General features: G+C 43.6%; 1 protein-coding gene across 2 annotated transcripts in view; it reads right to left on the bottom strand.

The window, feature by feature from the left end:
* The window catches only part of LOC110523019 (1-phosphatidylinositol 4,5-bisphosphate phosphodiesterase gamma-1), a 96,426-nt gene that overhangs the window by 13,949 nt on the left and 63,002 nt on the right, over positions 1–19,475 (bottom strand). For both annotated transcript variants that reach the window (XM_090236146.1, XM_090236147.1), the window contains exons 19-20: positions 17,236–17,419; positions 17,067–17,144 (exon numbers count right to left, since the gene is read on the bottom strand). In XM_090236146.1, the coding sequence (XP_090092272.1) occupies positions 17,067–17,144; positions 17,236–17,419 (262 nt within the window). The remainder of the gene's footprint in view (positions 1–17,066; positions 17,145–17,235; positions 17,420–19,475) is intronic.

The raw sequence follows: 19,475 nt of genomic DNA, 5'->3' as shown, positions 1-19,475 counted from the left end.
CTTGACCGTAAACTGCAACACAACACAAACACTAAATCATACAGGGCCTTGACCGTTCACTGCAACACAACAACACAAACACTAAATCATACAGGGCCTTGACCGTAAACTGCAACACAACACAAACACTAAATCATACAGGGCCTTGACCGTTCACTGCAACACAACAACACAAACACTAAATCATACAGGGCCTTGACCGTACACTGCAACACAACAACACAAACACTAAATCATACAGGGCCTTGACCGTAAACTGCAACACAACACAAACACTAAATCATACAGGGCCTTGACCGTTCACTGCAACACAACAACACAAACACTAAATCATACAGGGCCTTGACCGTACACTGCAACACAACACAAACACTAAATCATACAGGGCCTTGACCGTAAACTGCAACACAACAACACAAACACTAAATCATACAGGGCCTTGACCGTAAACTGCAACACAACAACACAAACACTAAATCATACAGGGCCTTGACCGTAAACTGCAACACAACACAAACACTAAATCATACAGGGCCTTGACCGTAAACTGCAACACAACAACACAAACACTAAATCATACAGGGCCTTGACCGTACACTGCAACACAACACAAACACTAAATCATACAGGGCCTTGACCGTAAACTGCAACACAACAACACAAACACTAAATCATACAGGGCCTTGACCGTACACTGCAACACAACAACACAAACACTAAATCATACAGGGCCTTGACCTTACACTGCAACACAACAACACAAACACTAAATCATACAGGGCCTTGACCGTAAACTGCAACACAACAACACAAACACTAAATCATACAGGGCCTTGACCGTAAACTGCAACACAACAACACAAACACTAAATCATACAGGGCCTTGACCGTAAACTGCAACACAACACAAACACTAAATCATACAGGGCCTTGACCGTAAACTGCAACACAACAACACAAACACTAAATCATACAGGGCCTTGACCGTACACTGCAACACAACACAAACACTAAATCATACAGGGCCTTGACCGTAAACTGCAACACAACAACACAAACACTAAATCATACAGGGCCTTGACCGTACACTGCAACACAACAACACAAACACTAAATCATACAGGGCCTTGACCTTACACTGCAACACAACAACACAAACACTAAATCATACAGGGCCTTGACCGTAAACTGCAACACAACAACACAAACACTAAATCATACAGGGCCTTGACCTTACACTGCAACACAACAACACAAACACTAAATCATACAGGGCCTTGACCGTACACTGCAACACAACACAAACACTAAATCATACAGGGCCTTGACCGTAAACTGCAACACAACAACACAAACACTAAATCATACAGGGCCTTGACCGTAAACTGCAACACAACAACACAAACACTAAATCATACAGGGCCTTGACCGTAAACTGCAACACAACACAAACACTAAATCATACAGGGCCTTGACCGTAAACTGCAACACAACAACACAAACACTAAATCATACAGGGCCTTGACCGTACACTGCAACACAACACAAACACTAAATCATACAGGGCCTTGACCGTAAACTGCAACACAACAACACAAACACTAAATCATACAGGGCCTTGACCGTACACTGCAACACAACAACACAAACACTAAATCATACAGGGCCTTGACCTTACACTGCAACACAACAACACAAACACTAAATCATACAGGGCCTTGACCGTAAACTGCAACACAACAACACAAACACTAAATCATACAGGGCCTTGACCGTAAACTGCAACACAACAACACAAACACTAAATCATACAGGGCCTTGACATTACACAACAACACAACAACACAACAACACAAACACTAAATCATACAGGGCCTTGACCGTAAACTGCAACATAACAACACAAACACTAAATCATACAGGGCCTTGACCGTAAACTGCAACATAACAACACAAACACTAAATCATACAGGGCCTTGACCGTACACTGCAACTCAAGACCACAAACACTAAATCATACAGGGCCTTGACCTTACACTGCAACACAACAACACAAACACTAAATCATACAGGGCCTTGACCTTACACTGCAACACAACAACACAAACACTAAATCATACAGGGCCTTGACCTTACATTGCAACACAACAACACAAACACTAAATCATACAGGGCCTTGACCTTACACTGCAACACAACAACACAAACACTAAATCATACAGGGCCTTGACCGTAAACTGCAACACAACAACACAAACACTAAATCATACAGGGCCTTGACCGTACACTGCAACACAACAACACAAACACTAAATCATACAGGGCCTTGACCGTAAACTGCAACACAACACAAACACTAAATCATACAGGGCCTTGACCGTAAACTGCAACACAACACAAACACTAAATCATACAGGGCCTTGACCGTAAACTGCAACACAACACAAACACTAAATCATACAGGGCCTTGACCGTAAACTGCAACACAACACAAACACTAAATCATACAGGGCCTTGACCTTACACTGCAACACAACACAAACACTAAATCATACAGGGCCTTGACCGTAAACTGCAACACAACACAAACACTAAATCATACAGGGCCTTGACCGTTCACTGCAACACAACAACACAAACACTAAATCATACAGGGCCTTGACCGTACACTGCAACACAACAACACAAACACTAAATCATACAGGGCCTTGACCGTAAACTGCAACACAACACAAACACTAAATCATACAGGGCCTTGACCTTACACTGCAACACAACACAAACACTAAATCATACAGGGCCTTGACCGTAAACTGCAACACAACACAAACACTAAATCATACAGGGCCTTGACCGTTCACTGCAACACAACAACACAAACACTAAATCATACAGGGCCTTGACCGTACACTGCAACACAACAACACAAACACTAAATCATACAGGGCCTTGACCGTAAACTGCAACACAACACAAACACTAAATCATACATGGCCTTGACCGTAAACTGCAACACAACAACACAAACACTAAATCATACAGGGCCTTGACCGTAAACTGCAACACAACAACACAAACACTAAATCATACAGGGCCTTGACCGTACACTGCAACACAACAACACAAACACTAAATCATACAGGGCCTTGACCGTAAACTGCAACACAACACAAACACTAAATCATACATGGCCTTGACCTTACACTGCAACACAACAACACAAACACTAAATCATACATGGCCTTGACCGTAAACTGCAACACAACAACACAAACACTAAATCATACAGGGCCTTGACCGTAAACTGCAACACAACACAAACACTAAATCATACAGGGCCTTGACCTTATACTGCAACACAACCACACAAACACTAAATCATACAGGGCCTTGATCTTACACTGCAACTCAAGACCACAAACACTAAATCATACAGGGCCTTGACCTTACACTGCAACTCAAGACCACAAACACTAAATCATACAGGGCCTTGACCTTACACTGCAACTCAAGACCACAAACACTAAATCATACAGGGCCTTGACCTTACACTGCAACTCAAGACCACAAACACTAAATCATACAGGGCCTTGACCTTACACTGCAACACAACACAAACACTAAATCATACAGGGCCTTGACCTTACACTGCAACACAACAACACAAACACTAAATCATACAGGGCCTTGACCTTACACTGCAACACAACAACACAAACACTAAATCATACAGGGCCTTGACCTTACACTGCAACACAACAACACAAACACTAAATCATACAGGGCCTTGACCGTAAACTGCAACACAACAACACAAACACTAAATCATACAGGGCCTTGACCGTAAACTGCAACACAACACAAACACTAAATCATACAGGGCCTTGACCGTTCACTGCAACACAACAACACAAACACTAAATCATACAGGGCCTTGACCGTAAACTGCAACACAACAACACAAACACTAAATCATACAGGGCCTTGACCGTAAACTGCAACACAACACAAACACTAAATCATACATGGCCTTGACCGTAAACTGCAACATAACAACACAAACACTAAATCATACAGGGCCTTGACCGTAAACTGCAACACAACACAAACACTAAATCATACAGGGCCTTGACCTTACACTGCAACACAACAACACAAACACTAAATCATACAGGGCCTTGACCTTACACTGCAACTCAAGACCACAAACACTAAATCATACAGGGCCTTGACATTACACTGCAACTCAAGACCACAAACACTAAATCATACAGGGCCTTGACCTTACACTGCAACACAACACAAACACTAAATCATACAGGGCCTTGACCTTACACTGCAACACAACAACACAAACACTAAATCATACAGGGCCTTGACCTTACACTGCAACACAACAACACAAACACTAAATCATACAGGGCCTTGACCATACACTGCAACACAACAACACAAACACTAAATCATACAGGGCCTTGACCGTAAACTGCAACACAACAACACAAACACTAAATCATACAGGGCCTTGACCGTAAACTGCAACACAACACAAACACTAAATCATACAGGGCCTTGACCGTTCACTGCAACACAACAACACAAACACTAAATCATACAGGGCCTTGACCGTAAACTGCAACACAACAACACAAACACTAAATCATACAGGGCCTTGACCGTAAACTGCAACACAACACAAACACTAAATCATACATGGCCTTGACCGTAAACTGCAACATAACAACACAAACACTAAATCATACAGGGCCTTGACCGTAAACTGCAACACAACACAAACACTAAATCATACAGGGCCTTGACCTTACACTGCAACACAACAACACAAACACTAAATCATACAGGGCCTTGACCTTACACTGCAACACAACAACACAAACACTAAATCATACAGGGCCTTGACCTTACACTGCAACACAACACAAACACTAAATCATACAGGGCCTTGACCGTAAACTGCAACACAACACAAACACTAAATCATACAGGGCCTTGACCGTAAACTGCAACACAACAACACAAACACTAAATCATACAGGGCCTTGACCGTAAACTGCAACACAACACAAACACTAAATCATACAGGGCCTTGACCGTACACTGCAACACAACACAAACACTAAATCATACAGGGCCTTGACCGTAAACTGCAACACAACAACACAAACACTAAATCATACAGGGCCTTGACCTTACACTGCAACACAACACAAACACTAAATCATACAGGGCCTTGACCGTAAACTGCAACACAACAACACAAACACTAAATCATACAGGGCCTTGACCTTACACTGCAACACAACAACACAAACACTAAATCATACAGGGCCTTGACCGTAAACTGCAACACAACATAAACACTAAATCATACAGGGCCTTGACCGTAAACTGCAACACAACAACACAAACACTAAATCATACAGGGCCTTGACCGTAAACTGCAACACAACACAAACACTAAATCATACAGGGCCTTGACCGTACACTGCAACACAACACAAACACTAAATCATACAGGGCCTTGACCGTAAACTGCAACACAACAACACAAACACTAAATCATACAGGGCCTTGACCTTACACTGCAACACAACACAAACACTAAATCATACAGGGCCTTGACCGTAAACTGCAACACAACACAAACACTAAATCATACAGGGCCTTGACCGTAAACTGCAACACAACAACACAAACACTAAATCATACAGGGCCTTGACCGTACACTGCAACACAACACAAACACTAAATCATACAGGGCCTTGACCGTACACTGCAACACAACAACACAAACACTAAATCATACAGGGCCTTGACCGTAAACTGCAACACAACACAAACACTAAATCATACAGGGCCTTGACCTTACACTGCAACACAACACAAACACTAAATCATACAGGGCCTTGACCGTACACTGCAACACAACAACACAAACACTAAATCATACAGGGCCTTGACCGTAAACTGCAACACAACACAAACACTAAATCATACAGGGCCTTGACCGTTCACTGCAACACAACAACACAAACACTAAATCATACAGGGCCTTGACCGTAAACTGCAACACAACAACACAAACACTAAATCATACAGGGCCTTGACCGTAAACTGCAACACAACAACACAAACACTAAATCATACAGGGCCTTGACCGTACACTGCAACACAACACAAACACTAAATCATACAGGGCCTTGACCTTACACTGCAACACAACACAAACACTAAATCATACAGGGCATTGACCGTTCACTGCAACACAACACAAACACTAAATCATACAGGGCCTTGACCGTAAACTGCAACACAACAACACAAACACTAAATCATACAGGGCCTTGACCGTAAACTGCAACACAACACAAACACTAAATCATACAGGGCCTTGACCTTACACTGCAACACAACAACACAAACTCTAAATCATACAGGGCCTTGACCTTACACTGCAACACAACAACACAAACACTAAATCATACAGGGCCTTGACCTTACACTGCAACACAACAACACAAACACTAAATCATACAGGGCCTTGACCGTAAACTGCAACACAACACAAACACTAAATCATACAGGGCCTTGACCGTACACTGCAACACAACAACACAAACACTAAATCATACAGGGCCTTGACCGTACACTGCAACACAACAACACAAACACTAAATCATACAGGGCCTTGACCTTACACTGCAACACAACAACACAAACACTAAATCATACAGGGCCTTGACCGTAAACTGCAACACAACAACACAAACACTAAATCATACAGGGCCTTGACCGTAAACTGCAACACAACACAAACACTAAATCATACAGGGCCTTGACCGTAAACTGCAACACAACAACACAAACACTAAATCATACAGGGCCTTGACCGTAAACTGCAACACAACAACACAAACACTAAATCATACAGGGCCTTGACCGTAAACTGCAACACAACAACACAAACACTAAATCATACAGGGCCTTGACCTTACACTGCAACACAACAACACAAACACTAAATCATACAGGGCCTTGACCGTAAACTGCAACACAACAACACAAACACTAAATCATACAGGGCCTTGACCGTAAACTGCAACACAACAACACAAACACTAAATCATACATGGCCTTGACCGTACACTGCAACTCAAGACCACAAACACTAAATCATACAGGGCCTTGACCTTACACTGCAACTCAAGACCACAAACACTAAATCATACAGGGCCTTGACCGTACACTGCAACACAACAACACAAACACTAAATCATACAGGGCCTTGACCGTAAACTGCAACACAACACAAACACTAAATCATACATGGCCTTGACCGTAAACTGCAACACAACAACACAAACACTAAATCATACAGGGCCTTGACCGTAAACTGCAACACAACAACACAAACACTAAATCATACAGGGCCTTGACCGTACACTGCAACACAACAACACAAACACTAAATCATACAGGGCCTTGACCGTAAACTGCAACACAACACAAACACTAAATCATACATGGCCTTGACCTTACACTGCAACACAACAACACAAACACTAAATCATACATGGCCTTGACCGTAAACTGCAACACAACAACACAAACACTAAATCATACAGGGCCTTGACCGTAAACTGCAACACAACACAAACACTAAATCATACAGGGCCTTGACCTTACACTGCAACACAACCACACAAACACTAAATCATACAGGGCCTTGATCTTACACTGCAACTCAAGACCACAAACACTAAATCATACAGGGCCTTGACCTTACACTGCAACTCAAGACCACAAACACTAAATCATACAGGGCCTTGACCTTACACTGCAACTCAAGACCACAAACACTAAATCATACAGGGCCTTGACCTTACACTGCAACTCAAGACCACAAACACTAAATCATACAGGGCCTTGACCTTACACTGCAACACAACACAAACACTAAATCATACAGGGCCTTGACCTTACACTGCAACACAACAACACAAACACTAAATCATACAGGGCCTTGACCTTACACTGCAACACAACAACACAAACACTAAATCATACAGGGCCTTGACCTTACACTGCAACACAACAACACAAACACTAAATCATACAGGGCCTTGACCGTAAACTGCAACACAACAACACAAACACTAAATCATACAGGGCCTTGACCGTAAACTGCAACACAACACAAACACTAAATCATACAGGGCCTTGACCGTTCACTGCAACACAACAACACAAACACTAAATCATACAGGGCCTTGACCGTAAACTGCAACACAACAACACAAACACTAAATCATACAGGGCCTTGACCGTAAACTGCAACACAACACAAACACTAAATCATACATGGCCTTGACCGTAAACTGCAACATAACAACACAAACACTAAATCATACAGGGCCTTGACCGTAAACTGCAACACAACACAAACACTAAATCATACAGGGCCTTGACCTTACACTGCAACACAACAACACAAACACTAAATCATACAGGGCCTTGACCTTACACTGCAACTCAAGACCACAAACACTAAATCATACAGGGCCTTGACATTACACTGCAACTCAAGACCACAAACACTAAATCATACAGGGCCTTGACCTTACACTGCAACACAACACAAACACTAAATCATACAGGGCCTTGACCTTACACTGCAACACAACAACACAAACACTAAATCATACAGGGCCTTGACCTTACACTGCAACACAACAACACAAACACTAAATCATACAGGGCCTTGACCATACACTGCAACACAACAACACAAACACTAAATCATACAGGGCCTTGACCGTAAACTGCAACACAACAACACAAACACTAAATCATACAGGGCCTTGACCGTAAACTGCAACACAACACAAACACTAAATCATACAGGGCCTTGACCGTTCACTGCAACACAACAACACAAACACTAAATCATACAGGGCCTTGACCGTAAACTGCAACACAACAACACAAACACTAAATCATACAGGGCCTTGACCGTAAACTGCAACACAACACAAACACTAAATCATACATGGCCTTGACCGTAAACTGCAACATAACAACACAAACACTAAATCATACAGGGCCTTGACCGTAAACTGCAACACAACACAAACACTAAATCATACAGGGCCTTGACCTTACACTGCAACACAACAACACAAACACTAAATCATACAGGGCCTTGACCTTACACTGCAACACAACAACACAAACACTAAATCATACAGGGCCTTGACCTTACACTGCAACACAACACAAACACTAAATCATACAGGGCCTTGACCGTAAACTGCAACACAACACAAACACTAAATCATACAGGGCCTTGACCGTAAACTGCAACACAACAACACAAACACTAAATCATACAGGGCCTTGACCGTAAACTGCAACACAACACAAACACTAAATCATACAGGGCCTTGACCGTACACTGCAACACAACACAAACACTAAATCATACAGGGCCTTGACCGTAAACTGCAACACAACAACACAAACACTAAATCATACAGGGCCTTGACCTTACACTGCAACACAACACAAACACTAAATCATACAGGGCCTTGACCGTAAACTGCAACACAACAACACAAACACTAAATCATACAGGGCCTTGACCTTACACTGCAACACAACAACACAAACACTAAATCATACAGGGCCTTGACCGTAAACTGCAACACAACACAAACACTAAATCATACAGGGCCTTGACCGTAAACTGCAACACAACAACACAAACACTAAATCATACAGGGCCTTGACCGTACACTGCAACACAACACAAACACTAAATCATACAGGGCCTTGACCGTACACTGCAACACAACAACACAAACACTAAATCATACAGGGCCTTGACCGTAAACTGCAACACAACACAAACACTAAATCATACAGGGCCTTGACCTTACACTGCAACACAACACAAACACTAAATCATACAGGGCCTTGACCGTACACTGCAACACAACAACACAAACACTAAATCATACAGGGCCTTGACCGTAAACTGCAACACAACACAAACACTAAATCATACAGGGCCTTGACCGTTCACTGCAACACAACAACACAAACACTAAATCATACAGGGCCTTGACCGTAAACTGCAACACAACAACACAAACACTAAATCATACAGGGCCTTGACCGTAAACTGCAACACAACAACACAAACACTAAATCATACAGGGCCTTGACCGTACACTGCAACACAACACAAACACTAAATCATACAGGGCCTTGACCTTACACTGCAACACAACACAAACACTAAATCATACAGGGCATTGACCGTTCACTGCAACACAACACAAACACTAAATCATACAGGGCCTTGACCGTAAACTGCAACACAACAACACAAACACTAAATCATACAGGGCCTTGACCGTAAACTGCAACACAACACAAACACTAAATCATACAGGGCCTTGACCTTACACTGCAACACAACAACACAAACACTAAATCATACAGGGCCTTGACCTTACACTGCAACACAACAACACAAACACTAAATCATACAGGGCCTTGACCTTACACTGCAACACAACAACACAAACACTAAATCATACAGGGCCTTGACCGTAAACTGCAACACAACACAAACACTAAATCATACAGGGCCTTGACCGTACACTGCAACACAACAACACAAACACTAAATCATACAGGGCCTTGACCGTACACTGCAACACAACAACACAAACACTAAATCATACAGGGCCTTGACCTTACACTGCAACACAACAACACAAACACTAAATCATACAGGGCCTTGACCGTAAACTGCAACACAACAACACAAACACTAAATCATACAGGGCCTTGACCGTAAACTGCAACACAACACAAACACTAAATCATACAGGGCCTTGACCGTAAACTGCAACACAACAACACAAACACTAAATCATACAGGGCCTTGACCGTAAACTGCAACACAACAACACAAACACTAAATCATACAGGGCCTTGACCGTAAACTGCAACACAACAACACAAACACTAAATCATACAGGGCCTTGACCTTACACTGCAACACAACAACACAAACACTAAATCATACAGGGCCTTGACCGTAAACTGCAACACAACAACACAAACACTAAATCATACAGGGCCTTGACCGTAAACTGCAACACAACAACACAAACACTAAATCATACATGGCCTTGACCGTACACTGCAACTCAAGACCACAAACACTAAATCATACAGGGCCTTGACCTTACACTGCAACTCAAGACCACAAACACTAAATCATACAGGGCCTTGACCTTACACTGCAACACAACACAAACACTAAATCATACAGGGCCTTGACCTTACACTGCAACACAACACAAACACTAAATCATACAGGGCCTTGACCGTAAACTGCAACACAACAACACAAACACTAAATCATACAGGGCCTTGACCGTTCACTAGAGGTCTTCATGGATCCACATGTACATGAATACCCGAGACACGATCCGGGACCCGAGCGGGTCCTGATCCAGAATTCTAAATAATGTCACATTTCTGGGTCAGATCTGATATGATTGTCACGGGTCTCGGGCATGTGTCATTTCAACTGACTTGTCCGGAAGCGCCCATACAGATCTAAATACTACTGCTTCCGTAGAGAGAGAGACATTTGATCATTTATACTGCTGCTTTTGCTTTTCACGAGAGTGGCGCGTGTAGCTTGTTGTTGTTGATGGCCAATCAAAAGTCATCAAAGTGGCAGTAGGTCACAGTGATAGAGCCTCTGTGTGGCAAAAGTTAGGAGATGTCTAATCAATGGAAGATGGAATTAAAATGATGGAATTAAAAGTTAAAGGATAGGCTACAATGACCAAGAGCCAACAGCTAGGCTGCAACTTAATATTCTGAATGGAGTTATTGGTCACAACTTGTAGACTTGTTTACGTGCTGCTGTGCGGTTTGTTGCTACTCTTACTTTGCTACCTGACAACTTTAAGTTTTTACTTTTTAATTACCGTTATATATTTTTAATTTTTCACCCCGGACGTGGTTCGTCAGGACCTCCACCAGTCGAAGCTAAGTAGTAACATTTACATGATGCCTTCTAATTGCAGTCGCTGTACTCATAATATACAGGAGAACGATCGCCTTACGGCGAGGATAGCTGTGCTGCAAGCCCAGCTTCAGACGCAATCGTTAGGCAAGGGCAATTTAAGTGTAGGAAAGGATGAAACAGTGTCTGTGCCACCAGTAAGTACAGATAATAACGTTAGTATAAATCCCCTCGTCCCCGCAGCCGGACAACTTTCTCATGGCTTCTGGAGGGAAATGCTGTAGGAATGCTCAACCGGTGTTGCTCATTCAGCCGACAGAAACTTTCAACCGGTTTCCCCCATTAAGCAGCGAGTTGGAGTCAGAGTCCGAGCCTTCTCTTGTCTCTACTCCTCCCGTTACGGGGTCTGAGACGCCGAAGCCTCCCACCATTAGCTCTGACAAATTGAAAACCCTAGTGATTGGCGACTCCATTACCTGCAGTATTAGACTTAAAACGAATCATCCAGCGATCATACACTGTTTACCAGGGGGCTGGGCTACCGACATTAAGGCTAATCTAAAGATGGTGCTGGCTGAGGCTAAAACTGGCGAGTGTAGAGAGTATAGAGATATTGTTATCCACGTCAGCGCCAACGATGTTAGGATGAAACAGTCAGAGATCACCAAGCGCAACATAGCTTCAGTGTGTAAATCAGCTAGAAAGATGTGTCGGCATCGAGTAATTGTCTCTGGCCCCCTCCCAGTTAGGGGGAGTGATGAGCTCTACAGCAGTCTCACAACTCAATCACTGGTTGAAAACTGTTTTCTGCCCCTCCCAAAAGATAACATTTGTAGATAATTGGCCCTCTTTCTGGGACTCACCCACAAACAGGACCAAGCCTGACCTGCTGAGGAGTAACGGACTCCATCCTAGCTGGAGGGGTGCTCTCAACTTATCTACGAACATAGACAGGGCTCTAACTCCTCTAGCTCCACAATTAAATAGGGTGCAGGTCAGACAGCAGGCTGTTAGCCAGCCTGCCAGCTTAGTGGAGTCTACCACTAGCACAGTCAGTGTAGTCAGCCCAGCCTTCCCCATTGAGACTGGGTCTGTGTCTCGATCTAGGTTGGGCAAAACTAAACATGGTTGTGTTCGCCTTAGCAATCTCACTGGAAAGAAGACCTCCATTCCTGTCATTATTGAAAGAGATTGTGATACCTCACATCTCAAAATAGGGCTACTTAATGGCAGTTATAGGCAATGAACTAATCACTGATCATAATCTTGATGTGATTGAAACATGGCTTAAGCCTGATGAATTTAATGTGTTAAATGAGGCCTTGCCTCCTGATATCCCCTGCGCATCCCACAAAGGCATTTATGATAGCAAATTTCAATTTACAAAAAAAAAAAGACTGCGTTTTTGTCTTTTGAGCTTCTAGTCATGACATCTATGTAGCCTACTCAATAACTTTTTATAGCTACTGTTTACAGGCCTCCTGGGCCATATACAGCGTTCTTCATTGAGTTCCCTGAATTCCTATCGGACCTTGTAGTCATAGCAGATAATATTCTAATCTTTGGTGACTTTAATATTCACATGGAAAAGTCCACAGACCCACTCCAAAAGGCTTTCGGAGCCATCATCGACTCAGTGGGTTTTGTCCAACATGTCTCTGGACCCACTCACTGTCACAGTCATACTCTGGACCTAGTTTTGTCCCGTGGAATAAATTTGTGGATCATAATGTTTTTTCCTCATAATCCTGGACTATCGGACCACCATTTCATTAAGTTTGCAATCGCAACAAATAATCTTCTCTCTTATCTGCCTAAGAAAATATCAGTTTGTCTCTGTGGATGATTTGTCCTCTGACAAATCAACTGTAAATTTCGGTGTTCCTCAAGGTTCCGTTTTAGGACCACTATTGTTTTCACTATATATTGTCCCTCTGGTGATGTCATTCGGAAACATAATGTTAACTTTCACTGCTATGCGGACAACACACAGCTGTATATTTTGATGAAACATGGCGAAGCTCCAAAATTGCCCTCCCTGGAAGCCTGTGTTTCAGACATAAGGAAGTGGATGGTGGCAAATGTTCTACTATTAAACTCGGACAAAACAGAGATGCTTGCTCTAGGTTTCAAGAAACAAATAGATTTTCTGTTGAATCTGACAATTAATCTTGATGGTTGTACTGTCGTCTCAAATAAAACTGTGAAGGACCTCGGCGTTACTCTGGACCCTGATCTCTCTTTTGACGAACATATCAAGATTTTTTCTATCTACGTAACATGGCAAAAATCTGAAACTTTTTGTCCAAAAATGATGCAGAAAAATGTATCCATGCTTTTGTCACTTCTAGGTTAGACCACTGCAATGCTCTAATTTCCGGCTACTCGGATAGAGCACTAAATAAACTACAGTTAGTGCTAAACACTGCTGCTAGAATCTTGACTAGAACCAAAAAATTTGATCATATTACCCCAGTGCTAGCCTCACTACACTGGCTTCCTGTTAAGGCTAGGGCTGATTTCAAGGTATACTGCTAACCTACAAAACATTACATGGGCTTGCTCCTACCTATCTTTCCGATTTGGTCCTGCCGTACATACCTACACGTACGCTATGGTCACATGACGCAGGCCTCCTTATTGTCCCTAGAATTTTTCAGCAAACAGCTGGAGGCAGGGCTTTCTCCTATAGAGCTCAATTTTTATGGAATTGTCTGCCTATCCATGCGAGAGACGCAGACTCGGTCTCGATCTTGAAGTCTTTATTGAAGACTCATCTCTTCAGTAGGTCCTATGATTGAGTGTAGTCTGGCCCAGGTGAACGGAAAGGCACTGGAGTAGCGAACAGCCCTTGCTGGCTCTGTCTGGCCTGCAGGGGCTGAGTCACTGGCTTACTGGTGCTCTTCCATGCTCTCCCTAGGAGGGGTGCTTCACTTGAGTGGGTTGAGTTACTGGCTTGATCTTCCTGTACGGGTTGGCGCTCCACCCCATGGGTTCGTGCCGTGGGGGAGATCTTTGTGGGCTATACTCGGCCTTGTCTCAGGGTAGTAAGTTGGTGGTTGAAGATATCCCTCCAGTGGTATAGAGGCTGTGCTTAAGCAAAATGGGTGGGGTTATATCCTGCCTGTTTGGCCCTGTCCGGGGGTATCGTCGGACGGGGCTAGTGTCTCCCGATTCCTCCTGTCTCAGCCTCCAGTATTTATGCTGCAATAGCTTATGTGTCGGGGGGCAAGGGTCAGTCTGTTATATCTGGAGTATTTCTCCTGTCTTATCGGGTGTCCTGTGTGAATCTAAGTATGCTCTTTCTAATTCTCTCTCTCTCTTTCTCTTTCTTTCTCTCTCTCGGAGGACCTGAGCCATAGGACCATGCCTCAGGACTACCTGGCCTGATGACACCTTGCTGTCCCCAGTCCACCTGGCCGTGCTGCTGCTCCATTTTCAACTGTTCTGCCTGCGGCTATGGAACCCTGACCTGTTCACCGGACGTGCTACCTGTCCCGGACCTGCTCTCTTCAACTCTCTAGAGACAGCAAGAGCGGTAGAGATACTATGAATGATCGGCTATGAAAAGCCAACTGACATTTACTCCTGAGGTGCTGACCTGTTACACCCTCTACAACCACTGTGATTATTATTACTTGACCATGCTGGTCATCTATGAACATTTGAACATCTTGGCCGTGTTTTGTTATAATCTCTACCCGGCACAGCCAGAAGAGGACTGGCCACCCCTCATAGCCCGATTCCTCTCTAGGTTTCTTCCTAGGTTCTGGCCTTTCTAGGGAGTTTTTCCTAGCCACCGTGCCATCTACACCTGCATTGCTTGCTGTTTGGGGTTTTAGGCTGGGTTTCTGTACAGCATTTTGTGACATCAGCTGATGTAAGAAGGGCTTTATAAATACATTTGATTGATTGATTGTTAGGATGAAAAAGCGCATGCACTGCAGCCTCAATTAGCCTAGCTAGCTAATGTTAGCTATCTTAACTAACTTCTCCCGGTTTGATGCAGTCAAGACAGGTACTACGTCATAATATTTGTGTCACGTTCTGACCATCGTTCGTATGTGTTTTCCTTGTTTTAGTGTTGGTCAGGACGTGAGCTGGGTGGGCATTCTATGTTGTGTGTCTGGTTTGTCTATTTCTATGTTTGGCCTGATATGGTTCTCAATCAGAGGCAGGTGTTAGTCATTGTCTCTGATTGGGAACCATATTTAGGTAGCCTGTTTTGTGTTGGGTTTTGTGGGTGATTGTTCCTGTCTCTGTTGCACCAGATAGGGCTGTTTCGGTTTTTTCACATTTCTTGTTTTGTAGAGTGTTCATTGTTCATCTTTATTAAATATGTTTACAACTAACCACGCTGCGTTTTGGTCCGCCTCTCTTTCCCCAGAAGAAAACCGTTACAATTTGATGATAAATAACCTAGCTATGGCAGCTATTAGTCTACCACAGTGTGAGTTGGCTTTTTGCTTGGTTGCTGTCTCTCATCTCTGTCTCTTCCTCCCTGCTCCCCGTGTCACTCGCTCACAGTACGGCCCCTCTCCCACATGCTAGAGCGACACCTCTCTCCCTCTCGCGTTTTTTCAGCTCTGGTTAATAAAGGAGCTTAAAAAATGACTTTTCTGCTGCTTGCATCACTTGGATCGGACTGGATCTGGATCCGACGAGGTCTATACAGAACGGGTTAGTTGTCCTTGGGTCTGTTCGGAACAGTTCTTTATATTAAAATAAAACATTTAAGCATATTGTGACCCTGTTTGGACCCGTGAAGACCTTTACAGTACCACAACATAACCAACTGCTGAAGACCACAAGTCAAACATTAATGACCATAACTTGAACATTAATGGCCACAACTTCAATATCAATGACCACAACCTTTCCGCTACTGCCCAAATTATAAAATATGTCATTGGCACACACCAGACACAGGCATGCCCAAACCTACGAATGTCAGTTTACTCACACACACAGAATATGATATTTCACTTACCCGAGCCGTGGGCATCTTGTTGGCCTCTACGTAGAAATGTGGGGTCCTGACTTCATACAACGCTCCATAGTCTAGCTCCTGAATAGAGAGAGATATACAGTAGGGATACGTAACAATATAATAGATCAGATCTGAAAATACACACATTCAAGCTGTGTGTGTGTGTTACCGTGGTGCCCATGCGGTCCAGTGTGTCTTCGTTGATGGGGTAGCGCAGCCTCATTTTGCGGTACAGGGGGTGTTTCTCATAGTAGCTGACCAAGTCAACCAGACTCTCGAACTCTGCTGAGCTACCCAACATGAACATACGGCCCTCCTGCTGGATACGACAGTGTTTGATCTTACCCTCCGCCCTAGGGAGAGAGAAGGGGGAAAGGGAGGGGGGAGAGGGGGAGAGAGGGAGAGAGGGGAGAGTGGACAAGGAGAGGGAGAGAAAGGGGGAGGGGAGAAGGAGGGGGAGAGAGGCCGGGCAATAGAGAGAGAGTGAGGAGACGGAGGGGAGAGGGGAGTTGACAGAGAGAAAGAGAGAGAGGGGAGTTGACAGAGAGAGAAGGGGGAAAGGGAGGGGGGGGAGTGGACAGGGAGAGGGAGAGAGAGATGGGGGTGGAAGGTCAGAGATGTGTAGTGTAAAATAAAAGGTTTGGGCACTCAGATTCTCAAAAAGTTGTACAGCTACATTGAGAGCATCTTGACTGGCTGCATCACCGCTTGGTATGGCAACTGCTTGACATTCGACCGCAAAGCGCCACAAATGGAAGTGCGTCTGGCCCAGTACATCACTGGGACCGAGCTCCCTGCCATCCAGGACCTCTATACCAGGCAGTGTCAGAGGAAGTATCAAACAATTGTCAAAGACTTCAGCCACCCAAGCCACAAACTTTTCTCTCTGCTACCACATGGCATGCTGTACCAGTGCACCAAGTCTGGATCCAACAGGACACTGAACAGCTTCTACCCCCAAGCCATGAGACTGCTAAAGAATACTGCTGCGGTTTAAGTCAGAAGTTTACATACACTTAGGTTGGAGACATTAAAACTCACTTTTCAACCACTCCACAAATTTCATGTTAGCAAACTATAGTTTTGGCAAGTTGGTTAGGACATCTACTTTGTGCATGACATAAGTAATTTTTCCAACAATTGTTTAAAGAACAGATTATTTCACTTATAATTCACTGTATCACAATTCCAGTGGGTCAGAAGTCTACATACACTAAGTCGTGCCTTGGAGCCACTCCAAAACTGCCATAAAAAGCCAGACTACGGTTTGCAACTGCACATGGGGACAAAGATCGTACTTTTTGGGGAAATGTCCACTGGTCTGATGAAACTAAATTAGAACTGTTTGGCCATAATGACCATCGTTATGTTTGGAGGGAAAAGGGGGAGGCTTGCAAGCCGAAGAACACCATCCCAACCGTGAAGCGCGGTGGTGGCAGCATCATGTTGTGGGGGTGCTTTGCTGCAGGAGGGACTGGTGCACTTCACAAAATAGATGGAGGAAGGAACATTATGTGGATATATTGAAGCAACATCTCAAGACATCAGTCAGGAAGTTAAAGCTTGGTTGCAAATAGGTCTTTCAAATGGACAATGACCCCAAGCATACTTCCAAAGTTGTGGCAAGATGGCCTAAGGACAACAAAGTCAAGGTATTGGAGTGGCCATCACAAAGCCCTGACCTCAATCATACAGACAATTTGTGGGCAGAACTGAAAAGGTGTGTGCGAGCAAGGAGGCCTACAATCCTGACTAAGTTACACCAACTCTGTCAGGAGGAATGGGCCAAAAGTCACCCAATTTACTGTGGGAAGCTTGTGGAAGGCTACCTGAAACGTTTGACCCAAGTTAAACAATTTAAAGGCAATGCTACCAAATACTAATTGAGTGTATGTAAACTTCTAACCCACTGGGAATGTGATGAAAGAAATAAAAGCTGAAATAAATTATTCTCTCTACTATTATTCTGACATTTCACATTCTTAAAATAAAGTAGTGACCTAACTGACCTAAGACAGGGAATTTTTACTTTGATTAAATGTCAGGAATTGTAAAAAAAAACTGAGTTTAAATGTATTTGCCTGAGGTATATGTAAACTTCTGACTTCAACTGTAAATGTCTAATCAAATGGCTACCCGGACTACCTGCATTCACACTCTTATGCACTGACTCTGTAAACACACTGGACTCTACCCACACACTCACACATACTTACACCCCAACACACACACACACACAGACACAACATACGCCCACACACAGATAACATGCACACACATGCATACTGACGCCCTGCACACACACTTTCACAATCACCACATACGATGCTGCTATACACTACGTAAATGTAAAGTACATACAGCACCAGTCAAAAGTTTGGACACACCTACTGATTCAAGGGCTTTTTA

The sequence above is a fragment of the Oncorhynchus mykiss genome, chromosome 5 (assembly GCF_057628025.1).
Source record: "Oncorhynchus mykiss isolate SJ-2025 chromosome 5, ASM5762802v1, whole genome shotgun sequence".
NCBI lineage: Eukaryota > Metazoa > Chordata > Actinopteri > Salmoniformes > Salmonidae > Oncorhynchus > Oncorhynchus mykiss.
The sequence above is the reverse complement of the archived record's forward strand: the minus strand, read 5'-3'. Positions and strand labels throughout refer to the sequence as shown.